Source organism: Pygocentrus nattereri, chromosome 16 (genome assembly GCF_015220715.1).
Source record: "Pygocentrus nattereri isolate fPygNat1 chromosome 16, fPygNat1.pri, whole genome shotgun sequence".
In the NCBI taxonomy this organism is placed as follows: Eukaryota; Metazoa; Chordata; class Actinopteri; order Characiformes; family Serrasalmidae; genus Pygocentrus; species Pygocentrus nattereri.
In genome coordinates this window covers 31,220,844-31,247,772 of record NC_051226.1, presented here as the reverse complement: position 1 = coordinate 31,247,772, position 26,929 = coordinate 31,220,844, and the positions used below count along the sequence as shown (strand labels likewise).

The 26,929-nt window shown below is 39.9% G+C and overlaps 3 protein-coding genes and 1 long non-coding RNA gene across 4 annotated transcripts; 3 read left to right on the top strand and 1 right to left on the bottom strand.

Moving 5' to 3' along the window:
* The first annotated feature begins 9,506 nt into the window (after positions 1 to 9,506).
* On the top strand, positions 9,507 to 13,419 carry LOC119265427. Its single transcript, XM_037546108.1, has 2 exons — positions 9,507 to 9,645; positions 9,823 to 13,419. Exon 2 carries the CDS (start codon positions 10,072 to 10,074, stop codon positions 13,417 to 13,419), a length of 3,348 nt encoding a protein of 1,115 aa, XP_037402005.1. The 5' UTR covers positions 9,507 to 9,645; positions 9,823 to 10,071.
* A 146-nt stretch (positions 13,420 to 13,565) lies between these two features.
* LOC119265426 lies at positions 13,566 to 15,842 on the top strand. Its single transcript, XM_037546106.1, has one exon. It carries the CDS (start codon positions 13,566 to 13,568, stop codon positions 15,840 to 15,842), a length of 2,277 nt encoding a protein of 758 aa, XP_037402003.1.
* A 48-nt stretch (positions 15,843 to 15,890) lies between these two features.
* Positions 15,891 to 16,384, top strand: LOC119265361. The gene is made up of 2 exons (XR_005131597.1): positions 15,891 to 16,145; positions 16,323 to 16,384. It is a non-coding gene; the product is annotated as an uncharacterized LOC119265361 (long non-coding RNA).
* Positions 16,385 to 20,584: 4,200 nt separating this feature from the next.
* Positions 20,585 to 25,254, bottom strand: LOC108416223 (coiled-coil domain-containing protein 106-like). Its single transcript, XM_017689251.2, has 4 exons — positions 25,137 to 25,254; positions 23,062 to 23,220; positions 21,923 to 22,111; positions 20,585 to 20,907 (listed from the first exon to the last, which is right to left on the bottom strand). Exons 1-4 carry the CDS (start codon positions 25,252 to 25,254, stop codon positions 20,585 to 20,587), a joined length of 789 nt encoding a protein of 262 aa, XP_017544740.2.
* Positions 25,255 to 26,929: the final 1,675 nt, after the last annotated feature.

The following is a 26,929-nucleotide window of genomic DNA, read 5'->3' as shown; positions in this document are numbered from 1 at the left end:
AAAACAAAAGAAGAAAACTCCCGCTTCTTGATAGTCCGATGCTGCAGTGCCAATACTCCCAAGATTAACCACTGTTCTTTCCTTCACCCTAAACGAGTGCCAACTCTCAAAATACTTGTAAAAATAAAATAAACAGTCATCAAACTCTCAATTCACCTTTAAAAAAAAAAAATCCTGCCGACTACGCCAATTGTAAGCCGTGAGGCCGAGGCCCACAAAACACTTCCCTTAAATTGTCCCAAAAACAGTTAAACAGCAGCTATACTGCCACCTTTAGGTTATAGAAAGTCACCCATACTAGTGCTTTCCCACTCAGGGTTGGTAAGCCATTTGGTGAATTACCAAGAGTGAATTAAGGAGAGTGATGACTGATTTTACACAATAATTTTATTAGAATAATCCTCGGCTCATAAAATATACAACACACAATAAAACTTGACCAGGACCAGAGTTGACGGTATAGCAATGACACAAATTTAGGAGTCAGTGGCCATGTAGCAAGAGTATGTTGGAAGGCCAGTAGTACAACCATAAAACAAAAACAAAACAAGGATTTACAAGGATTAAGGGCCCAAATGCAAACAAACACTCCAAAACAAAATATACATAAATTAAATGAATCAAAAACATGAGTAAACAACAAAATTAAGCAAAACACCAAATGAATTATATAAATTTAAATAAACACTGCACTCCACAAAAAAAAGGAACCCTCAAGCTTGTTTCTCAGCTTAGTTTATATTACTGTGGTAGAAGTAAGCTACTGGTTTCCTCCCCGTAACTGGCCTCCCACAGTCAGAACTGTTAATAAAAAAAATGCGACACTGACTAAAACAAGAATGGTTGGCACTTGACTCATTTAAGGCGTAGTTCAGTTAAAAATCCATCTTTAATAAATCTATTTTCTATTAAGACTTAATGGTAAGGAAAGAACAGTGATTAACTTTTTTTTCCACATGCCAGGGATACCACTCCTAAAACAGAAGACACACTATTAGTGCTATACAATTTTGCTGAAAGCCCTGAACCCATTGAATAAAATCACATACCTGTCTGTATACTTGAACAATTTAATGCGTTTGCCTTGAAAGGGCTCCACTTCCCCCTTGTCAATGAAACTGCTGTCCAATACCGGATACTGCTACCCACTGTAACCAATGAGCATGTTTTAAAGCCAGCCAAACAGCAATGTTCTATGACTTATTAACCTAGTCTCAGAACAGAGAACAGCAAATACCTGCATCTGGGCTTCCACAGCACGTACCGGATTCACTGTGCACAAAACAGCTCACTTTTCCAGCTCCAATTAGTATAGCAGCATCTACTCCAACCAACCCGAATGAAGTATTAACAGCTGTGCTGAAGTTTTAAGAGCTCCTCACGCTGCCCGCATGTGTCCCTGGCAGTGAACCAAACGATATCTGGGCTAAATCTCACGAGACTTTACTTTAAAGCCCAGCATCTCGCTCGCAGCGAGCCAAACGAGAATTTACTCAGCTCCCACGAGACTTCAAACAAAGCCTGCAGGCACGAAGCATTCACAGTGCACCGCCCCCCTCTGCTGGTCAGGTGTGGGAGTGCCCCAATGCACATATCCCTAGTACAGGCTACACTCCGTTGTCCAGTTCTGATGCTCACATGCCCATTATTGGAGCTTTCGGCAGTAGACGGGGTCAGTATGGACACCCTGACTGATGCGCAACAAACTGTGATGCACTGTGTATTCTGGCACCTTTCTATCAGAGCCAGGATTAATTTCTTGAGCAATCTGAGCTACAGTGTTGAATTGGACCACACGGTTGTTATGCCTGACATCAAAGCCATCTTCATCTTGGTAACCTGAAATTGAACAGGAAAAGATATTTGTTCATATCTTCCATCTAATTTGGTTTAGATTTGGGTTTTTCAAATTGTTCAGCATTTTGAATGTAGCTTTTTTTTGTGTTGAGAGTAGTGGGTCCAACATGTGTTTACTATTGATCTAGAAGATTGGATTGCACACATTCTTTACTAATTTAGCACTGGTTACACATGATCGGTCTGCATCCCAGTACCAGGACAGGCTGCATGTGTGTTTGCAATGCATTTTTAATTTAAAGGAGCTTTGCCAGCTTTACGGAGGTGAATCTGTGCTATCTTCACATAGCCTGATGGTCTCTTCATCTGCACGACACCTGATATTTCTGTCTAGGGTAACAACGTTTTACTATAGAGCATTTTACCCAAATATGTTGTCAAATACGTGTTGAAAACTGAAGGAAGTGGTCTAATGATAATACAGAGAGATTCCCTTGAAAGAGGGAAGTGAATGCCAGATGTGGATTTCAAGTGAATGCCAGATGTGGATGATGCCCTTTGATAGTTTTTTTCTCTGATGAGAATCTAATAAAAATCTAAAGAAAAAGAAATGAAATTATGATCCTGTCCAAGTTAGTTGGTATAATATTCATGAAAATGTTGGTACATTTATTCTCAATGTCCAGCTTCTCCAGCTCAAACCTTGTAAAATACACACAAGTTTGAGAATTCGAAGTCATTTTCCATTTGAGTTGGTTTCATTGCTGACGACATCCCCATCATGTTCTTCATAGCGTCCCTGCCCCTCTTTGGGTTCTCGGTAGTAAAAGCATCTTCCAGTCTCTTTCTATACATTATTTTTGCAGAATGCATTCGAATCCCCAAAATAAATAGAAAGGCCTCAATGTTATGTCCACAATTTCAACACTTCTGAGGAATATTGTCTCATGAACTGTGTAGAGTCAACACCATCGGTCGCTGATGTACGCACAGATGCCCCCTCCTTTACTTTTCCTAAACTGGTGCTTCTGCAAAGACACTTCACAAAATTCAAAGCAGTAACTGACATACGCTTGTATCTCCTCCCTCTTGTTGTTTATTGAGTGCAGGTTGGTGAGTATGATAGGTGGAAGAGGAGGTATTTTATATCTTTGCTGCATGCTTCCTTGATTTCCTCCTCTCTTTCCCCTTCTCCTCCTTCTCCCCTCTTTCCTCAACTCAATTCGGAACAGAATCCACAATCACTTTAGTCCACTAATGTGCTATACTCCAGGAAGATGCAGACGGTAAGAGTCTTAACAGCATGTCTGTCACAACACACAGAGTCGTGTCCCATCACCATCTTTGTTTGACATAGTTCCCACTGATATCGTTGCTGTTGCAAACTTTTATCATTTGCACAACACAAACAACAAACAAGACCATGATACTTATGGCCCTCATTTTTCCATATATACATATGCAATCAGACATACACTTAGGGGCAACGTAGCATGTCCAATTGGCCTAACAGCATGTCTTTAAACTGTGGGAGGAAACCCACGCAGACACAGGGAGAACATGCAAACTCCACACAGAGAGGACCCTGGTCGCCTGGCCGGAGAATCGAACCCAGGCCCTCCTCGCTGTGAGGCGACAGCGCTCCACTCCATTGTGCCGCTCTGTTGGAAAAACACAAACATAAAATGTGGGGTGTGTGTAATGTGTGAAAGCTACATTTTGCAGACAGAATTTAGAAATGATTATCAACTGGAATATTAAGCCAGGATTAGCCCACAAGTGTCGTCTGACATACCTGTATATGTTGGAAGTTCTTAGCATTTACTGGGTGTATCAATGGTGGTGGCAGAAGGTCATTTCCTGCACCTAATGCCACATCAAGCACTTCATTTGGCTCTGCATTCTTTAAGGTCAAATACATGAAACAAGTGAATTTGATGTACAGCTACCAGACAAACTAAACCAAGAGTTAGTCTTTCATTATTATTACCTTTGTGAGATCCTGGTCATTATGCTCAAAATTCCACTCAATTGTTGCAAGATCATCAACGCTTTTGGAATGAGGTTTTCCCATTTTAATTTCTGAGCCTTCCTGTATTAAAATAACTTCTTGTGATCCATCTTGTGCCTGGATGGTGAACCCATGTACTTCATAGCCTCTAGCTGTATCTTGGAGCTCAGTTGAGGACTGCAGATATTCTTCTTCATGGGATGAAATGTGTATTACATCATCATCTAGAAAGCCCTGGATGATGTGGAGGGCTGCATAACTTCTCATTTCATTTGTTGTTGAATGTAAGCTATTAGAAGGACCTTGGATTGTGTAAGATATGGCCTTGGAGTCTGCAGTACTGGTATGTACTGCTCCCTAATTCATTTATTTGTTTGTTTTAATTCCAACCTGCACATGCCTTTTTCAGAAATACACAGTGATTTACATGAATGCTAAAATGTACTTGGATGTACATACATTTGAATAGCTTCATACATTCATATGAAATTATAAATCAGATAATCTATACTGCGTTATATTAGATAAAGCTTTTACATGGATTCTTACACATGAAATGTCTTGTGAAAAATCAAACTGTGATTATCTGCAGAAAAACACAGTAAACCTGAGCATTTTTGTTACATGAGCAATTTTTGAGAACATCTTAACATTGCGTCCATAGACAAGCATTAATTTTACAGCAGCCAGTGGCTTCACTGTGATGTCATCAGCATTCTATCTCTCTCTCTCTCTCTCTCTCTCTCTCTCTCTCCCTCCCTCACTCACTCACTCACTCACATACATATATATGTAGCATTTGTCGCCACACAGCTCCATTATGACATCATCAGTGACATCACAAGTGAGTGAAAGCATATAAACCCCACATTTCAGTTCAGCAGCTCATTCTTGATTAATCACTCGTAGCGATAGGTTGATTGACTTATGCTCTAAAATTACCAACACAATGAAGAGGAAAGCGAGTGAAGGAATTGATGACCAGATCCTCGCCCAGATGTTCCTGATCAAGAGGACCCGCACTGATGGTAATGAGGTGAACTTTTCCACCCTCACCTTCCCACAGAAGTTGTGGCACATAGTAGGGAACAAGACCTACAAGTCCATCGGATGGCACCAGTGGGGAACCTGCATCATCATTGATGTAGAGCTTTTCTCAGCTGAAATTCTTAGTCGACAGGGAGAGCTGAAGATCTTTGACACTTCAGTTATGAAGAGCTTCATGCGACAGCTCAACCTGTATGGCTTTAAGAAGATCAGATCCTTGGAGGGCAGGTTAGAGAGCAACGGTATGGATCAGCTGGAGACTACTTTTAAGGTAAGATGGCTAAGAATAGAGACCAACAGTTCCCATCCTGGGGGGAGGAGACCTGTACAGTTTAATTTCTCAGTTTGTGGGGGAAATCACCAAACTGTGCTGGACTCTGGCCCTTCAGGATGAGAACTGGTGAACCCTGGATTAGAACAACTGCAGCTGAATAGATATTAAGCATGTAAACAAGCTGTAACCTATTCACTCTCCATGTTTACCACAGAAAGAAGTGTCCTACAATGGATACTTCCGTAGAGAGCACCCTGAGCTCCTCATCCATGTGAAGCGCCGTTTGCAGGTCAAAGCAAAACGGAACTCTGTTTCTAAGTCCATGACATTGGCCTGCACCTCCCAAAGTCAGACCCCTCAGTCAGGCCTGATTGAGGAGGAGACCCGTAACACCTCCAAGACCTCCTTGGATCTCAGCTTCAGCCAAGAAGCCATCAGTGATGCTCCACCTGTGACCTCCTCTGTTGATTCCAGCCTGGACTCTACCCTGCAGTCTTTTCTGGCCAAAATGACTGATTTGGCCCAGACCACCAGGACAGATCCCCACCTGAATGCTGCCCAGCTGCAGAGCACCTTGGCTGCATTGATTCCTTCAATGCCACCATCAGTGCTCGCTGACTTGAGCAGCCTGGTCTCCAGAGCACTGGCCCAGCCTTGCCCCAAATGTGGACATAATCCTTTCTGCTCTGAGGACTCTGGTCATCAATGACAATACAATCCCACCTCATCAATTCACAATTAAAGGATACAACACCAATGTAGCTTTTAAATGTGTCCTTTATTTATTTGTTTGCGGTAACAAAAAGTTATAAATAAAAAGAAATGAGTCAGGAACATTCAAATAGGTAAAAAACAAACAAACAAACAAACAAAAAAATATGATTAAAAAACCATAATAATTAATAAAAGGTATATACATAAGACAGCAAAGCCCTTGAGACTTTGTCTGTGTGTTGAAAAATACCAGAACTTTCCTAAGCAGCAATGATGAACACTTAAGTCAACCCTTTGAACCTTAAGCCACAAGTAGCCAATTGTATAAACTGGTGGTTTATAAGCAGCAATGAAGGTTCTGAGTAACAAAGATGCAGCTTGTCCTTTTTAACAAGTATTTAACAAGATATGATAAACACAAATTATAAACTGCACTTTACTATTATTATTAAGTGCCTTCCTCAAACCCAAAGATACTTTACAAGAAGATCAGAAAATAACAAAATACATAATATACAATAAATAAAACAGTATATATATACACACACACACACACACACACACACACACACACCTAGATGTTTTGATGGGTCAAGACGTGAAAAGCTGGATGTTACAGAACTTCCTCCTACTAAACTGCAACAAAACAGAGGTTATCCTTCTGGGCTCAATATTAGCAAGAAATAAATTACCATATATAATTTTAAATCTCGCTGACTTTCCAGTTACACCTGGCTCAGCAGCAGGGAATTATAGTAAACTGAGACGCTGGTGCTGTCGTCCCTCTGCTCGTATGCCAAACTGTTTCAGAGCGCTCTCGTGTCTGTCTCCTTCTGGTTCTCTCCTTTTAGCTAAGCTGTCATAGTCAGATCTGCTGGAGTCGTTAGCCACACTCTGGAAATGTTCACATTCCCTGTTTTACATACAAACAGACCGAATAAAACTAATTCCCTCTCCGTCTTTTTTCCGAGTATACAACCGCCCACATGTTGGGCCGGACACTGAAGGATGACTGTTGAGCCCTCCTGCTACCCACTTCAGACAAGCTGCCCACGCCCGGCTACCACAACCTACCTTGGACTGCCCACCCTACACTGATGTTTTCATAGACTCCTGGCTATTACTACTACTAATACTACTTCATGTATCCACTCTGCTGTCACTACAAGCATAGTTTTGGTAAGTTGGAGGTGGAACTCACTCATTTAACCTTTAAGCAGACAACATTTCACAAAACGTTAGCAGTTATAACGCCCCCTTCAAGATTATAGAAAAGTTATGAGCATTTTTGTAAATGTGATTGTCTTGTGAACTTTCTAAGCTGAGTCACATTTTGGATGTGCTGGTTTTAATTAAAAATCAGTTCTGTTTTGGGTTTGTTCAAATGCTGTTGTTGCCCTGGGAGACGGGGGCAGGACAAAGACTTTTCTCTTCATTCACTTGAACAGAACACAGTTCATTTTGGTTAAGCACAGTAATAACACTCTTTATTAAGTCTTATTTTCAAATCATATCACTACATTGAAAAAATCTTAAATCCACAACAAAAACAATGAGCAAAAAAGAGAATATGCTCCGTATGTATTTTAACATCTGTGGTTGTGACTCAAATGTGGCCTCTCAGCAAGTTTACTGTAACATGATCTATAATAAAGTGGTTCCAATCTTGCACACTATGGACTTGGATCTATCTCCTCAGTCACTATTCCCCTAGCCCGACTTCTTTATTTATAGATGGATTTGATCGATGGACAGTTTTTTTTTAAGTTATCTTTTTTCCATAGAATGTTTTCAAAAGTCTCAACATGGATGTCCTGAACTCATAAAGGTCAAGTGTGTGGCCAAGTACAGTGCCACACGAGCATTCTGCTATGAAGTGGTGGACGGCACAATTGCAGTTCAAGCAGCTAGGCCTATAGCAAACGGTGCCCTGTGTGAGCCCACTTCATTTTTTTGCCAAATTTGCATAATATGCGAAACCTACTTTTGTGAACTAGTCCTACAATTTTCACTCAATCCTCATGTTTCTGGTATCACAAAAGTCAGAAGAGTCTGTTTATCTATAATCAACAAAAAAATCCTGACATTTGAAATCATTGAAACTTCATCTGCTTATTCAAGAGAAGATTGTGTGGATGCCTTTCAATTTCGGTGAGCATACGCCATTAAGGGGCGGGGCAATTGCCAATTAACAGTTTCTCAGCATCCGTGCTTCCGATCAAGCTGAAACTTGGCAGACATCATCTACTACACATATGATAAGTGAGTATTGAAGGCCAAGTTGATACATTGAAATTTATGGAGGCCATCAGCCAAACAACATTCAGCAGGCCTTTGCTTCACATTGACCAACCATCATGAAACTTGAAAGGTATTATGGCGTCCTGCATGGTCTCGGCCAATACAGCGAGCGTCAGATATTGGGTGAAGATCAGTTTTAATGGACAAGGAGAAACCCCTAACAGAGATTTTATCGCAGACATGATTTTTCAGTCTCAGTGGCTCCAGGTCCAGGATATTCACTCCTTTATTAGTTTACCTAACAGAAATGAGTTTGAGTTATGCTTTAGGACTGAGAGAGCCCTGAGAATCTTTTTAGACCACCATGAGAAGAATTCAACAACATGGAAAGATTTTGACTTGTTTTCCCCCTTGAAGATCGACGAAAAGACAATCATAGTCAAGTTCTGGACTGGCCGGATCCTGGATGAAGACATTGAAACCTACCTCAGCAGGTTTTGTACTATTTTAAAACCGGTAATTAAACCTGTAGACAAATATGGCTTATGGTATGGAATTAGGAAATATCAAGTTAAGATAAAAAATGATGATCTTGGAAGAGAGATCAGTATCCCTAATTCCATTTCCTTGGGTCCACATAATGGGAAGATAACTTACCATGGCCAAGTCTCGAGGTGTTTTATATGCCAAGACACAGATCACCAAGCTAAAGACTGTGGCAAAACGAAATGCTGGCAATGTGGAACTTTTGGACATAAAGGCAAAGAGTGCACCCTTACAGCCAAATGCACTCTTTGTGCTAAAGATGGTCATACCTACTTCACATGCCCAAATTCATATGCTAACAGATCTAAGGTGATTACAGTACCTGTTCCAGAACATAAAGAACAAGATTCCCAGGAAGGTATCTGGGATCCAGGAAAAAAAAAAACTTCAACTGAGGAAAGACAAGACTGCGAAAGATCCACGCATCTTCCGCCTTATGCAAACTCCACCAGGTGAACCTTTAAATAAAAAAAGTGTTCCAGCAGTCATCAAGAAAATGAGCCAAGTGAAGATGAACAAGAAGACCTTCTGGACACAAGTAACAACTGTGTGGGTGGAGCAACAACAGAGACCCCCATCAACATCAGCATCTCATTCGAGAACGATAGTGGGGATGATTCAAAGAGCGCAAGGAACATGGACAAGGAGGAAGGATCTTCATGCCTGTCATCATCTTCTTCAACTTTTACATCCTCATCTTCTTCAACTTTGATGATTTCAACTGCTGGAAACATGGATCAAGATGAAGATGGGAACTCAACAAATGAAAGATTAATAGAGAATGTCACGGCATTGGAACCTTTTTGGGTTTTGGCGCCACCTAGTGTTTTCTAGTGGGGGAAATATTCATTTTTAAGCCTGCTTTTATTTTGACACTTACCTTCAGTTGATGTAACTTCCTGTGATGTCATGTTCAGCTAGAGGAGGAAGTTCATTACTTCAGTTGAGTCAGACCATGCCAAGGTGAAGAGGTGCTCATCCTTAGGTTGTTCTTGCCCTTGGAAAGGCTTTGCTTGTAAGTTAATAATGTTTGTAATTTTGTGTAAATAGAATGTCTGAAGAGTTTCAGCAAGTCATGTAGCGCTAGCAAGCTAGCATGTTCGTTTCCTCATACAATGTGTATGCTACTGTGAGTGTATGTAGAAAGACAAAGCAAACATACTTTTATGTACATTTCTGTTTGTTTATTTAGTTTTACGAATCCCAAGGAAGAATTCTGTGTATCTGAAGATTGGAGTAAACTTTCAAAACTCACTTCTGCCTCAGGAATTCATTCCGTCGTTAGCTGTCTGTCTAGTCAAGTAAATGAGCGCCTGATAAGGACAGAACAGTAAAAAAGCATCCAGCACAGCGGGCAGAACTTTACAAGGAGAGTAATCTTCAATTGTCGTCCTACTTCTCATCATCATCACCGCTGCTCATACCCAGTTCGCACATCTGAATGATGGATGGGAAAAAAGCATTGGAAGGGTCAGCACATCACTCTACTGTGGAAACAAGGTCAGTTGCTCGTGCATCTTCCAGTAAATCTTCGTCAAGCAAATCATCAGCTAGCAGCAGAGCCATAGCCGCAGCTTATGCTAAGGTGGAGGCAGCCCGCGCAAGGGCTGAATTTGCTAAGAAGGAGTCAGATGTTCTGATTGAAAAAGCACGAATCGAAGCTAGATTGAACACACTCAGACATGAAAAGGAGGTGATAGCTGCCTTAGCAGAAGCTAGTGCGCTTGAAGCAGCAGAGGAGTCTGAAGTGGTTGATGATAAATCATTCCTGCAAGAAGTGGAAGAGAGAACACGTCAGTATGTTCAGCTACAGCTAACAGAAGATGTTAAGCCACACGCACAACCCATATCACCAATAATTCATGTGCTGAAAACTGAGTCTCCCCCAAGACAGCGTCTTACTGAGTTCACAGTTGAAGCTCATTCTTCTAAAACGCCTGAACTTGCCAGACCAGCACCGCAACCCACCAAGACTATACCTCATCACACATCTCCATGGCGATCTACAGCTGGTGCAGGACAATTCTCACCTCTCAAAGGTGTTTCACAACAGCCAGTAGATGGCAGTCCAGACATTAGCGATGTAGCTAGATACTTGGCACGCAGAGATCTGATTACCTCCGGCCTCTCACAGTTTGATGATTCTCCTGAGACCTATTGGGCGTGGAAATCATCATTCATCAACGCCATCGTTGGATTACACCTCAGTGCCAGTGAAGAGCTGGACCTCCTGATTAAGTGGTTAGGGCGAGAATCTGCACAGCATGTCAGGAGAATACGAGCTGTGCATGTAGGTAACCCCTCTACCGGATTGACCAAGGCTTGGGAACGCTTGGAGGAATGCTTCGGTTCTCCAGAGATTATAGAGAAGTCACTCTTCGACAGGCTCACAAACTTCCCAAAGGTCACCAACAAGGATCCAGTGAAGCTGAGAGAACTCAGTGACCTCCTTCATGAGTTAGAAGCCGCAAAGCTAGAAGGCTATCTCCCTGGCCTTAGCTACTTAGACACTGCACGTGGTGTCGCTCCTATAGTGGAGAAATTACCATACAACCTCCAAGAGCGGTGGCTTAGACAGGGCTTCAAGTACAAGGCCACTCATGGTGTAACCTTCCCTCCGTTCTCCTTCTTCTGTGAGTTCGTCTGTGATGAGGCACGAGCACGCAATGATCCGGGTTTCAGGCTGCAACCTGGTAACACAGAGTACCTAAAGCAAAGCGCTACTGCTAAGAAACCGCAGAAGAGTCTAGTGTTTGCCCACAAGACAGGTATATCACAGGAGAAAGTGAAGTGGGAGGTTTCAGGCCACAAAGCTGGTGATGTTGAGAAGCAATGTCCCCTTCACAAGAAGCCGCACCCTCTCAAGCGCTGCAGAGGGTTCCGCAGCAAACCCTTAGAGGAACGTAAAGCCCTTTTGAAGGACATCGGTGTCTGTTTTAGATGTTGCTCCTCAACAAGTCACATGGCCAAAGAGTGCACCGCAGTCATTAAGTGTAGGGAGTGTGATAGTGAGAATCACGTCTCAGCTCTCCATCCTGGACCGCCACCGGCGACATCTGGGCATGGCGGGGAGAGCACGGAAGAAACACCACCATTAACTGTCGAGTCAAGCTGCACAGAGGTGTGCGGAGAGGGTCAAAGTCCACGGTCCTGCTCCAAGATCTGCTTAGTAAAGGTCTTTCCTGAAGCACACCCAGAGAGAGTGACAAGAGCTTATGCGGTTCTAGATGACCAAAGTAACCGGTCTCTTGCAAGACCTGACTTCTTTGACATGTACAACATCAAGGGATCAGACTCACCCTTCACACTGCGTACATGTGCTGGGACAACAGAGATGATGGGTAGAAGAGCCACAGGGTTCATTGTGCAGTCACTAGATGGAACTACAACGCTCACCTTGCCCACGCTAATTGAATGCAGCAACATTCCAAGCGACCGTGCTGAGATCCCAACTCCTGAAGCGGCTTTATATCACACTCACCTCAAACCCATAGCTCACTCCATCCCATCACTGGATCCTGAGGCCAAGATCCTCCTGTTGTTGGGTCGCGACTTACTAAGAGTCCACAAAGTGAGAGAGCAGCGGAATGGTCCACATGATACTCCATATGCACAGAGAGTGGACCTGGGATGGGTCATCGTAGGTGACGTCTGCTTAGGGAGCACCCACAGGCCTGCAGCTATTCAAACTTACCACACCAACATCCTAGAAAACAAACGCCCTTCCTTCTTCAGCCCTTGTCCTAACAAGCTTCATGTCAAAGAAAAGTTTGGGTCCCTGTCTGAACAGACAGCCGTTCCAGCCCTTCGCAGATCTTTCAAGTGTACACTAGGAAGCACAGTCTTTGAAACAACCAAAGATGACAGCAAGATAGGACTTTCGGTGGAAGACAGACTGTTCCTAGAGCTTATGGGGAAAGAGATGTTCATGGACAATGCAAACAGCTGGGTTGCCCCACTTCCATTCAGAACACCTCGCGAACGCCTACCTCACAGTCGCGACCAGGCACTCACGCGGCTGGCTTCTGTCCAACGCACTCTGGAGAAAAGACCTGAAATGAAGAAGCACTTTGTCACTTTCATGCAGAACATCTTGGATCGTGACCACGCTGAGCAGGCTCCTCCTCTCCCAGCTGGGAAAGAGTGCTGGTATTTACCGATCTTTGGAGTTTACCACCCGCAGAAACCTGACCAAATCAGGGTGGTCTTTGACTCAAGTGCGAAGAGCCATGGCGTTTCACTCAATGACGTCCTGCTGTCTGGACCTGACCTAAATAACAGCTTGGTCGGTGTTTTGTTGCGGTTCAGACGTGAAGCCGTTGCAGTGACTGTGGACATAGAACAGATGTTTCATAGTTTTGTTGTCAGGGAGGACCACCGAGATTTCCTGCGATTCTTCTGGCACAAGCACAATGATCCCGCCGATGACCTCTGTGAGTATCGCATGAAGGTTCATGTATTCGGCAACAGTCCTTCTCCTTCAGTTGCCATATACGGACTTCGACGCGCTGCAGCTCATGGCGAAGAGGAATTTGGCTCTGATGCGCGCTGCTTCACTGAGAGGGAGTTCTATGTGGATGATGGGCTTCTGTCACGACCCACAGCCAGCGAGGCAATCGATCTATTGAAACGGACACAGAAGATGCTTGCCATATCTAACATCCGTCTCCACAAAGTGGCATCCAACAGCAGGGAAGTTATGGAAGCATTTCCTGTCGACGACCACGCCAAAGGGCTCAAAGAACTCAACCTAGATGCTGATGATGAACACCTATTCAGCGAAGCCTAGGCCTAAGGTGGAACTTAACTGAGGACACGTTCACCTTCCAAGTGACTGACACAGTCAAGCCCTACACACGGAGAGGTGTCCTAGCCACCATCAACGGACTATTTGATCCACTGGGGTTTGCTGCGCCAGTCACAATTCAGGGAAAGATGCTGCTCAGGGAACTCTCCAGGAAGGCTTTGGATTGGGACTCTCCTCTTCCTGCAGACAGGGAAGCTGAATGGAGCGCATGGAGAGATTCTCTCAGTGATCTTCAGCAGTTACAGATTCGAAGACCTTATGCTGCTACTTCAGTGTCAACGGCTACAAGGAAAGAGTTACATGTTTTCGCAGATGCTTCAGTGAAAGCTATTGCAGCTGTCGCCTATCTCAAAGTCATTGATGCAGAAGAGAAGCCTCATGTTGGATTTGTACTGGGCAAAGCTAAACTAGCTCCACAGTCTGCGCACACCATCCCCAGATTAGAACTGGGTGCTGCTGTTTTAGCTGTGGAAATCGCAGAGGTCATCACCAGTGAATTGGACATCGATCTGAATGCTGTTGAATTCTACACAGACAGTCGTGTAGTCCTTGGATACATTAGTAACCAGACCAGGAGGTTCTATGTATATGTTGGCAACAGGGTGCAACGTATCAGAAGATCGTCAGAACCCAAGCAGTGGCACTATGTCTCCACAAACTCTAACCCAGCCGACATAGGCACTCGGTCTGTGTCTGCAGCCATGTTGAGTGACAGCGCCTGGCTCAAGAGACCTGCCTTCTTGTCACATGCCAACAGAGACCCAGACACAGACGCCTATGAACTCATTGACGCTGATTGGGATGCAGAGGTACAAGCAACTGCCACTCACCTGCTCATCAATTGGCCTCAGCTTGGATGTCAGAGGTTCGAACGGTTTTCTTCATGGAAGAGGCTGATTAGGGCCATGAGCTTGCTAGTCCACATTGTCCAATCCGTCAAAAACAAAGCTCAGGATCAGACATGCCGTTCATGGCATTACTGCAAACAGCCACGCAGCGTTGAAGAGCTGGCAAAAGCAGTAAAAGTAATCATCAAAAGTGTGCAGAAAGAGGCCTTCAAGGAAAAACTTACCTGCATAGCTGGTGGAAAAGACATTCCCACTCACAGTCCTCTGCACAAACTCAGTCCCTACTGTGATGAAGAAGGAATGCTTAGAATAGGAGGACGGCTCAGACATGGCGATCTGGAATACAAAGAGAAACATCCTCTTGTTCTTCCAGGGGGTCACGTTGCGAAACTGCTCGTAGAGCACCATCACCAGCGAGTGATGCACCAGGGTCGAGTTTTCACTGAAGGAGCAGTGCGATCTGCTGGATATTGGATCATTGGAGCAAGAAGATTGATCAAGCATGTCCTGCACAACTGCATCACCTGCAGAAAACTCAGAGGCCGAGCAAACACTCAGCTGATGGCAGACCTACCACCTGATCGCTTGAGCATGGAACCTCCCTTTACCTTTGTGGGCCTAGATGTATTTGGTCCTTGGCCAGTTGTCACGCGGCGCACCAGGGGAGGCCATGCAAACAGCAAGCGGTGGGCCGTCCTTTTCACGTGTCTTAGTACACGCGCCATCCACATTGAGCTGATTGAGTCAATGGACTCCTCAAGTTTCATTAATGCCTTCCGGAGGTTCATCAGCTTGCGTGGACCTGCCAAACAGATCCGATCAGACTGTGGTACCAATTTTGTTGGTGCTTGCAGGGAGCTGGGGTTCCTGCAGACAGACCCGAACCTGTCCAACATCAGAAGGTACCTCGGAGAAGAAGGTTGCACGTGGGTCTTCAACCCACCTCATTCCTCTCACATGGGAGGCAGCTGGGAGAGAATGATTGGGATATCCAGACGCATCCTAGATGCAATGTTTCTCCAGTCTAGCCATGTTCAATTGACACATGAAGTGCTTTCCACTCTCATGGCAGAGATAACAGCCATAATCAACGCCAGACCATTGTCCCCTATCACGACAGACCCAGACTCACCTTTCCTGCTCACGCCAGCGATGCTCCTTACCCAAAAGGTCTACTCTCCTCCTCCTTTCCCAGGTGGTTTTGACGGAAAAGATCTGCACAGGCAGCAATGGAGGCAGGTGCAGCATCTCGCGGACATATTTTGGAACAGATGGAGACGGGAGTATCTTGGGACGCTTCAGAGCCGGAGGAAGTGGCAGGCCGACCGGCCAAACCTCCAAGTTGGGGATTTGGTGTTGCTGAAAGACCAGCAAGTGAATCGCAACGAATGGCCAATTGGGCTCATCCACAACACCTTTCCAGACAAAGATGGTAAGGTCAGAAAAGTCGAGATCAAGATCTTCAAGAATGGAGCAGCTAAGACCTACCAGAGGCCTGTATCTGAAACGGTGCTTCTCATGTCCCGTGACACCTTAGAGTCCCAGGACTGTGTTTAGAGACTTTAATTGTGCGTTCACGTGAGATAGTTTGCAGTTGTAGTGGTATCTCACAATACCAGGCGGGGAGTGTCACGGCATTGGAACCTTTTTGGGTTTTGGCGCCACCTAGTGTTTTCTAGTGGGGGAAATATTCATTATTAAGCCTGCTTTTATTTTGACACTTACCTTCAGTTGATGTAACTTCCTGTGATGTCATGTTCAGCTAGAGGAGGAAGTTCATTACTTCAGTTGAGTCAGACCATGCCAAGGTGAAGAGGTGCTCATCCTTAGGTTGTTCTTGCCCTTGGAAAGGCTTTGCTTGTAAGTTAATAATGTTTGTAATTTTGTGTAAATAGAATGTCTGAAGAGTTTCAGCAAGTCATGTAGCGCTAGCAAGCTAGCATGTTCGTTTCCTCATACAATGTGTATGCTACTGTGAGTGTATGTAGAAAGACAAAGCAAACATACTTTTATGTACATTTCTGTTTGTTTATTTAGTTTTACGAATCCCAAGGAAGAATTCTGTGTATCTGAAGATTGGAGTAAACTTTCAAAACTCACTTCTGCCTCAGGAATTCATTCCGTCGTTAGCTGTCTGTCTAGTCAAGTAAATGAGCGCCTGATAAGGACAGAACAGAGAAAGTAAATTGAATATATTAAGTCATGGAAAATTAGAGGTGTTGTGTATACAAGAAACAAGGTTATCAACACATAGAGACATAGAGGATGTTAAAAATAAATGGAATAGAGGGGACTCTTTTTTCTCTATTGGAGATTGTAAGGCTGATGGTTTAGGTGTTTTATTTTATAACAAACTGTTTAAAATGACAAACTATAGGGAATTAATCCCAGGAAGATTGATCTATGTGGATTGTTTTTATAAAAAAAAAAATAGAATTATTAATATATATACAGCTCAAGATAGAGTAAGGAAAATGCAGCTTTTTAAAGAACTTAAAGTATTATTATGTGTAGGTTTTTGTGTTATTGTATGTGGAGATTTTAATACAGTTACAGACCAGAACGATAGACTTACTAATAAACCGTGTGAAATACGCCGAGAAGGCACCTTTCTAAAATCCATGATGCACGAACAAAACTGTAATGATACTTTTAGAATTCTTTACCCTAATAAAATAGATTTTACAAGGTTTAGCTCTACATGTAACAGTCGTATCGACAGAATTTATATAAATAATGAAATCAAAGTGTGCTCATATGAAACTAAAATGCTACTAAATTCTGATCATTTGACTGTAATATGTAAACTTAATTTGAAGGGTGAAATTAAAAATAATTATTGGAAATTAAATATAAATATATTAAATTATAACTATGTATTATTAGAGTTAAAATCAGAAATTAATAGAATAAAATCTCTTGGAATTTTTGCCCGAAATAATAGAGAATTATGGGAAACCTTAAAAATACAAATGAAAGATTTCTTAAAAATAAAATCTCGGAAAATTAATTCAGATAATAATAAAAGATATGATTCTATGATAAGACAATATATTGATTTAAAATGCAAAAAGATAAGAACGGAATCTGAAAATAACAAATTGGCACATTTTAAAGAAAATATTGATTTAATGAATAAAAATATATATAATAATATTCAGGTTTTTATCTGGAGCTAACTCTGAAGAAATCCAGAACAATGAAAAATTATGTCTCTGTACAAATCAAGAAAAGAAAATTCTTACATCCAGGAAATATTTAATACTAATGGTGATGTTATAGCTGATCCAAAAGAGATAAGAAATGTGATTTGAACCTTGTGTGAAGAAATGTACAAAGAAATTAAAAAATATGATGAACAAATTTTTAAACATCCAATTTAACAATAATAATAATTTGGAATGCTTAGGTGATAAAATTTTAGAAAAAGAAGTCACTGAAGCAATAAAACAATTAAATCTTAAGAAATGTCCAGGTAAAGATGGCCTTCCAGCAGAATTTTATAGTAAAAATATGTGTGATTTGAGCAATTTATTAACACGGGTGTATAATGAGGGAATTGAACAGGGTTTTATGTACAACAGTTTTTATGAAGGTGTGCTCTCAGTGCTGTATAAAAAAGGGGATAAAAGGGACATTAATAACTGGAGGCATCTGACTCTGATGAACTTGGACTATAAAATCTTTGCTAAAATCATTATGAACAGACTACATGAGGTTCTGGATGACGTCATCACAGAAGAACAGACGTGCTCCATTAAAGGAAGACGGATGTGGGACAATTTGAGTACTTTAAGAGAACTTGTGTGTGACAAAAACAAACAGTCCTTTTATGTTGTAGCTCTGGATCAAAGAAAAGCTTTTGATTATGTGTGGAGAGAATATTTATGGGCAGTTCTGGAAATGTATTATTTTCCTTTAAATTTTATTAATATGATCAAATGTTTATACTCTGACTCCAAGGTGCAAGTTAATGGGAGTTTGACAGACCAGTTTAAAATTTTTAGAGGAGTAAAACAGGGATGTCCTCTTAGTGCAGCTCTTTACATCTTAGCCATTAACCCTTTGATTCTAAAAATAAAACAAGACTTGAGATTAAAAGGAGTAAATATTGGAGATAAAAACAATTATAACAGCGTACGCAGATGATGTTACTGTATTTATTAAGTCACAAATCGAACTTGACATAATAAGAAATCATTTTAAAGAATATGAACAAGTGTCTGGAGCACAATTAAATATAGAGAAATCAGAGTGTGTATGGATTGGAGATGAAAGTAAAAAATTCCCAATTAATGTTTTAAAAAAAGAAAATATGAAAGTCTTAGGAATATTTTTTAATAATAAAGGATGTGTCGATTTTAACTGGGAACAAAAGGAAAAAGAAATAAAAGATGAAATAGGTAAGTTTAAAAATCATAATTTTAGCTACCAAACCCGAATAAATGTCATTAAAACATACATAATATCTAAAATAATGTTCTTAGCTTCTATATTTCCTCCTACAGATAAATGGACGAAAAAACTAAATAAAATTTGTTGTAATTTTATATGGAACACCACAAGAGAAGTGACCAAAAGAAATATTTTATTTAAAAGCACTGAGTTCGCAGGTCTAGGAGCAATAGACCTAGCAATCAAAACTAAAATTGCAGCCTGCAAAGTTATTGCAGGGGCATTCACAGACAAGCAGCCTGGGTCTGAAAATTAACAAACTGGAAAGAAAAAAGAGGATGCCAAAGATCCAATTTCCCATATTTTAAATTACTGTATTCAGATTTTATTGCAAAACATAAACATCTCAATATAAACTGGATAAATGATCATAGTAAAGAAATATATAAACTAATGGTACCACTTTAAAATAAGACTACCTTTATAAAGGGTTTATAAATGGTTTACAAATGCGTTTATTAATGGTTATTAATTAGGTTGTAAACACATTAAAAACCATTAATAAACAGTTATAACACATAGATAGAAAGGGCAACAGCGGACTGTTGTTTGCCAAATAGTGAGCCAACATCCATTTTTACTGTTAAACTTCAGATCTTGCCGGATTCAAATCTTACTTTGTTTTTTCCCCATCAGTCAGCATTTGACCTGTCAGCATCATCACATATTTGTTGATAAGTTTAACTATTTAATGACCATTCGATATTAATAATGATGAGACGTACATTAACATCTGAAATGACTAAATTCATAATCACAAGGTCTTAGCACTATTCTGTACCTTGACATTTTCAGCATACTGTCTGACATCTTCCTCCTGATTGTCACAGGTATTGATATAATGCTGCCATATGCTAATTTACACCAGCTATTGAGATCCCCAGGGTTAAGTGGCATCTTCTTTAGGACAGCACTCCAGGTGTAACATTCTGTGACCTGTTTAAAACATCTTGAGGTATTACTTACTCTGCTTCAAGACCATTATGCAGTTTCTAATGTAGTAGTTGTTGATTTCAGGCTTTCATGTTGGGTTTGATGTTTCTTTGCATCTCAAATGGTCTATAACCATTTGTTAATGAGTTACTAACACTTATAACCTCCAAAAGGGAGCCTTATTTTAAAGTGTAAAACATTTCACCATTTGTTAATGAGTTACTAACACTTATAACCGCCAAAAGGGAGCCTTATTTTAAAGTGTAAAACATTTCACCATTTATTAATGAGTTACTAACACTTATAACCGCCAAAAGGGAGCCTTATTTTAAAGTGTAAAACATTTCACCATTTGTTAATGAGTTACTAACACTTATAACGGCCAAAAGGGAGCCTTATTTTAAAGTGTAAAACATTTCACCATTTGTTAATGAGTTACTAACACTTATAACCGCCGGAAGGGAGCCTTATTTTAAAGTGTAAAACATTTCACCATTTATTAATGAGTTACTAACACTTATTTAGTAAGAGTTTACATTTATGCGTTAAAAATCTTCACAATGTCATGACAACAAAAGTGAGAAAAACACTTTTATTTGCACAAAAGACACAGTTCAAAGGAGACTGACATTTAAACTGTCATAACTAAAATTGTATAAACCTATATTATGGTAATTTACTCCTTAAATAAAAGTGTCTGAAATAAAAATAAAATGTTACTCACCACATTCCTTAAATCAGATTCTAAATTAAACCTGTCTAAATGCTTACCAAGTCTACAAAATCAGTTTTCAGAAAAAAAAAAAACTAAACAAACCAAAAATAAACCTCACATTTTAAATTTTTGTTTTCACTTGAACTTAAAACAACACGCCAGCTAAACTTTTAACACAACCAAGTGCAAACAGCCATTAAACAGGCTTGCTTCTCCTGATGGGAAGAAGTGTACCCCTAGCCTTCATGCTTTCCATTTTCTCTTTCACATCTTCATCTCCTTGAATAGCAGCCTCACACCGCTTAGCAAAGGCCAGCACTGTCTCTCCACAAGGCTTCTTGGCCAGTAACTCTTCATATACCTCAGGAGCAGCAATAGCGAGCTCTCCAATCGCTGAAGTGGACACCACAGTGTTCCTGTCAATGGCATGCTTCTGGAAGGCCCTGGTCATGGTCTTTGCTTTTGGTAATGTTTTAAGGATGGATTTGTAGCGGCGTATAATTTCACTTGGTGTTTGTACTAGACAGGAAAGAACAGAGAAAAGTTGTAAAAGGGTTTCACTGCAGAGAAAATCATAATAGTCAATCATGCTTCTACTAAAGGGCAATATGATTAGTTAGACAGACAAACAGGTGTCAAGTTACACAGCAAAACAGGACTAATTTTGCCCTCTTTGCAGTCAAACACGCAGCTGAAATCATTTTAAGTATTACAAATATCCGCAATATGCCCAGAAAAGCTTCTTGTGAAATACTGTGACACAGAATGAGAATTTAATACTTTCCGTATCCTGTTCTCTATTACAGTCATTCTTTCAACTTCTTAGTTTTTGGTCATGTAATTACAATTGCATAGCTAACTACCACCTATGAACAATACCTTAGAAGGCTAATAGCAACAGGCTGAATTCTGAAATCAAGACCTAACTCTAAACATAAAGAAGAATGTTTTTGGATGACCTACACCTGCTATGGGAGGCAAATCCTGCCAAAAAGGAAAGCAAAATGAAAACAAAAAAATGTAAATGCAAACCTCTTTTTTCCATTTATTTTTCCAAACATCTGCGCAAATATCCTGCCAAAATTGAAAATGACATGAAATACTTTAATTTGCAATTTCATTATTCACATGAGCACAGGCTGTTTGTGACAAAAATTTAAATAAATTGAAAACGCTTATTCGTCGTTTCATTTTAGTCGTTATTCTGGTTTTTCATGGCCAAATCTAAAACAAAAAAGCTAACAGACAAAAGAGAACGCAAACTTCACGCTGGCTTTGGCTTTTCTTCATGAAACACAGAATACGTGTCAAAACTAAAATCAAAATGCAAAGTTTACTTTCTTATGATATCAGGATCATTTCATTTTCAATTTTGGCAGGATATTTGTGCAGATGTTTGGAAAAATAAATGGCAAAAAGAGGTTTGCATTTACATTTTATTGTTTTCATTTTCATTTCCTTTTTGGCAGGATTTGCCTCCCATACACATGATGCCAATGCACAGACACCGCTGTAAACATTATTTGCTGCTTACCACGCTGTCGAAACTTCTTGTGCTCTTTCTTGTGTTTCTTGCTGTGTTTCTTTTTGAATTTGTGCTTGCGCTTCTTGGAGGTTGAAGACGAGGATGAGGATAAAGAGGATGAAGATATGGATGATGTATCAGAGCTTTCAGAATCATTCACAGCGACTGGATTGTCCAGTGTTTCTTCCTTTGTTTTTACTGAAAAGTACAAAAAAAGAATCACTGAGATTGCAGCCTGCACACAAATTTTTAACACGTTACCTATTATTATAGGAAGAAATTGTCTGAACGTTACTTCAAAAAAATGTTACAGTTTAGAACAATTAATTGAATACAGCTCTGATTACCTCCCCTAGTGATCTGTTGTCAAAAACTCTTGACATTCTCGCGCCAGTCGAATGGAAGCAAACTTGCATACTTATAAAAATGGATTAATAAGGAAATACCCAGCTCAAGAGAAAGTGTTATAAATCAGAGCGCTTATGGAGGAAAACTAAACTGCACATACATTATTCTCAAAGAGCAGATCTCCACCTGCAATACTGCAAAAATTTAAATATTCACAGTCATATTTCCCTAGTGTCATTAATAAACACATAGATAATAACAACATGCTTTTTTCTTATCACAGACCAACTATTTAACCCTAACTTGTATGCTATTGTGTCTCATGGTGATTTGTCTTCTAAAAGTTGTTACGTTTGCAATTTAATTTTCAAAATAAAAGGAATGAACAGATTTCCTTCCATAAAAGACAGAAAATGTGGAGAGACCTTCTAATCTGTGGAGCTCAGTTTATTTTATTAGACAGTCAAGCTCAGTGCTAACCTTTGAAACATTTGAAAATGCATCTCTTCAGTGTTTAACAAAAATTCTAAGTCTATCTGAATTCTTTTAATTTGATTTGTATTACTGTCTTTTCTAATGCTACATAATTTTAAATTAATATTCAGAATTTCTACAGATTATTATTATTATTATTATTATTATTATTATATACACATACTGTAAATACCTTTATATTCACAGAAGGTAATTTACTTAAAAGTGAGGCTAGGTTATTTTCTATTGCCCCGTACATATCATATAACACTTATAAAACCAACTCCTTTGCTCATGTCTGAAACTAGCTAATTCTAGCCATGTACCTGTGTGGGCAGACAAATGTCCACGGAGAAAATCTCTCTCTTCTTCCAGTTCTTCAATTTTCTTCTTCTGCCATTCCAACTTCTCCTTTAGAAAGGTCAGTTCTTGTTTCTCCTTGTTAAGAAGTACTGTTGCAGTAGGGTCTAGGTCAGAAGCTGAGCCTAAAAATTAGAATGGCAGAACATTTGCTTAATTCAAACTCTACATTGTAATTTTTGCTCTTCTCATCTGACTGCAATAGACTGGTTGACTATTAAAAAAAACTCAATCAAAAACAATTACTGAGCATCAATTTTCAGGATTTTTTATATAAATGTAAAAAAAAAGACTCACATCCACAAAACGTTTTAACAACTGGGACCAGACTGTACTAGTCAGTTAGTTACGGTCTTGAAAAACACATAGCTATAAACTTATTAGATAGTCAGACTTGTAAAATATTCTAATTGGTCTAAGGTCACACAAATGTAATTATTTTTTTGCCTGAAAATTACTGTGGGCACATCCTTCTTATGGTACAGTTTGTAATTTGTATTTCAATTTGTTGCAGTATTTCATTTCAAATTAAGCTGATTCTTTGCAAAATATTACAGGTGTCCACACTAATTATGAAACAAATTGTGGAAATCTTAAGTTGTTGTAAGGTAACCACCCCAATGTACAGGATAATTACCAATTGGGTCTATAATTGTTATTAAAGCTCATGACACATCCTCCTTTTCCTGACACACAGGTGTCAACACCAATTCTGAATCAATGGTGGAAATGATTAGTTTTGGCCATTTAACTCAACTGAATGTATACTGTATTTATAAATATATGCATATATAGCAGACCATATACATTCATGTCACATGATTTGTTCTTTATTCTAACTTGAATCTATTGTACTATATCAAAGTGTCAACACTAGGTTTGAGCCAGATCTTTAGAAACATAAACTGACATCATTAATGCATGCCAATACATTTCTAAACATATCTTTCTACAACCTCAGAATATACCACCCATTCCAAGCTTTTTTGGCCATTTGAGGCACTCATACTGTATGCAAACATGCACACAACTTTCACGTTCCACAGTTACAAGCTGTAGTCCCTTTGGCTCTATGCATACTTTCTTACCCTGTTCTTCAGTGATCCAGACCCCCATGGACCCCCACAGAGCAAGTACTATTTGGGTGGTGGATCATTCTCAGCACTGCAGTAGCACTGACGTGGTGGTAGTGTGTTAGTGTGTTGCCCTGGTACGAGTACACAATGTACAAGACTATATAGCGAGCTGTTTAAAATTAAATTAGTTATCTAGTTCTCCCAGTTCTCTTTCCCAACATGATGATTATAAAAAAAACATTAACACTTTCTTTTGATTTTCAGCTGAATGTGTCCTGAATTATGATTTCAAGAATAAAATTTTCACTACTTGCAGATACAGCTATTAGATACCTGGTTACCTTAACACAACTAAACACTTAAACTGATTTCGAAACAGAGACATGGCGAATCATCTAGCAAAGCGTCAGTTTCCTTTAAATATAAAATTCTGCCACACGTTTAAACACAAATCTAAACTAATCTAAATTAAATTTAAACGCCATTTTAAGCTGTTAGAAAGAGAAACTTTTACACCTTAAAACTGCGGCATAATGCTATTATTGTAATTACTGTTAATGCTGTTATCATTATTATTAGTAACATATTTCATTGCAAAAGCATAGGCTGGAAGTTGCAGTCAGGAAACACAAGACCTTTGCAAAGCTTTACCATTATATTCCTAATATTTCAACACATGATGTTGGTGCAAAAAACAACCTAAATATACCTACAAAACCACACTATGGACGAATACGTTCACTTATTTGCCTCTGTGGAAAGCTATTTCACTACAGTGGCACTGAACTATAAAAGCATATGCATGAAAACCGTTAAGCATGTTAGCGTTATAGCTAATGTTAGCTAACTAGCCAGCTTACCAACCTCTGTGGCGAACTAGCTAGCTAACTGCTACTCAGCTTAGACAGCTACCAAATAATTTAATTAGCTGATGGACAGATAATAAAATAACATGAAAAACTTACTTTCTCGCTCATCTGTGGAGACTTGGCCCGTCTGCTGACGCCTTGGGACCCTCTTTGAACGAGTACTGGCAGCAACGGTTGCAGAGGAGCGCGACTCTTTCCCATCGAGATTTTCCATGATTCTTTAAAAAAAGCCTAGCGGCTTAGGAGGCGGCAGCGAGCGTCATCAACACGGTTGCCTGTGATTGGCTGTTTCTGTATCATCGTCTGTGGTTGGATCTTTACTTTCTAGCCGCCAAAATCGTGTCTGGTTTGTATTTTCTTCGCCTGAATCGACTGGACGCAGGCGGCACCGTCTACCGTGCGCTAGGACACATCCACAACAGGTAAGCTTAACAATTTATTAATCTGAATGACTTTTCAAACAGCACAATATATACAATGAGATGAATAAAGTAAAGGGTGACATGAGCCAATTCTATGATTCTGATATGCACCTACTTCAATTCAGCAATACTATTCTACATACATGCTATAATACCAGTATTTTTCACAGTAATGTTACTGGTGTGCACAACGCAAGGCTAACTTCACTCTGTTTCTGGTTATTATTGAAAAGATTCTCATAAAATTGTTTCATTTTATTATCAAAAGTCCATTTATTAATCCATTACCCCCCCGCCCCCCCCCCCCCCCCCCCCCACTGTGAACACATTTAATATTTTTTTTTATTCTGGGTTCTATTATATTGTATTTTAGTGTGTAGTATTTCTAGTGTGAAAGGTTTTACCATATAAAGAGAAAATTTTAATTATACCTAAAAACTGAAAAGCTTGTTTCGTAACAATGTTCCAGGCATATTTTTGTTAATTGAAAGTGTGTACTCCCTCAGCAGAATGTCTCTGGAAACTAAGTTGAGGACCCAGATTGAAGGAAAACAAACAAAAAGCAAGACACTGAAGTTAATTAAGTGGTTGCAGAAAAAACACCTTCTAAAGGAGAAGCTCAAATGCATTCTTTGCCATCACAAGATGAAAATGGTATCTGTGACAAAGAAGGACCAGTACATCTGGTATGTGATATGGCCTGTTAATTTCCACTGAGCATCACACTTATACTAAGCTTATCATAAATCATATTATCATATTATTATTATTGTTGTTGTTGTTATTATTATTAATGAATAAATTAATAAATCCAATGTTTAATTGCTGCTAAATCATTAATAGTAACGCAGTGTGAAGTGTGTGCAATATATCACAGCAAGGTGTAATGTAAAAAACAATGATACATGGCATGTTTGCAGGTGCTGTAAAAGAGCAGGTCATAGAAGAGTCTCAAAAACTATCAGAGCTGGCTCCCTGTTTGAAAAGTCTAAATCATCTCTCTTCAGTTGGATGAAGTATATTTACAGGTGCTATACTGTGTTTTTGTATAATGAAAAATAGCAATATAACACTTTCTTTTATAAATACATTATAAACACATACTTTTAAGGTACGCACATGCTACAGAGGTCTTGTTAGTGTGTATTACATTATTTCTTTCTACTACAGATTCTCACAAGGACTCAGGCTCAGACAGATTGATATGATCAGTGATGATATTGCTGGCAGCTCCACAACACTGACAAAAATGGCAAGGTGCATTCGAGAGGTTTGTATTCGCGCAATGGACAGACACAGGAGGAAGAGCAGGCAGTGTCTTGGTGGTCGAAAAGAATTTGTTGTGATAGATGAGAGTTGCTTCCGTCATCAGCGAAAGGTTTGTACACCTTTTAAGTTTGTTTAAAAAGAGCTTATTAAAGACACTGCTGTTTGGTAGCCCACACATACACATAATAGGTCTGTCAC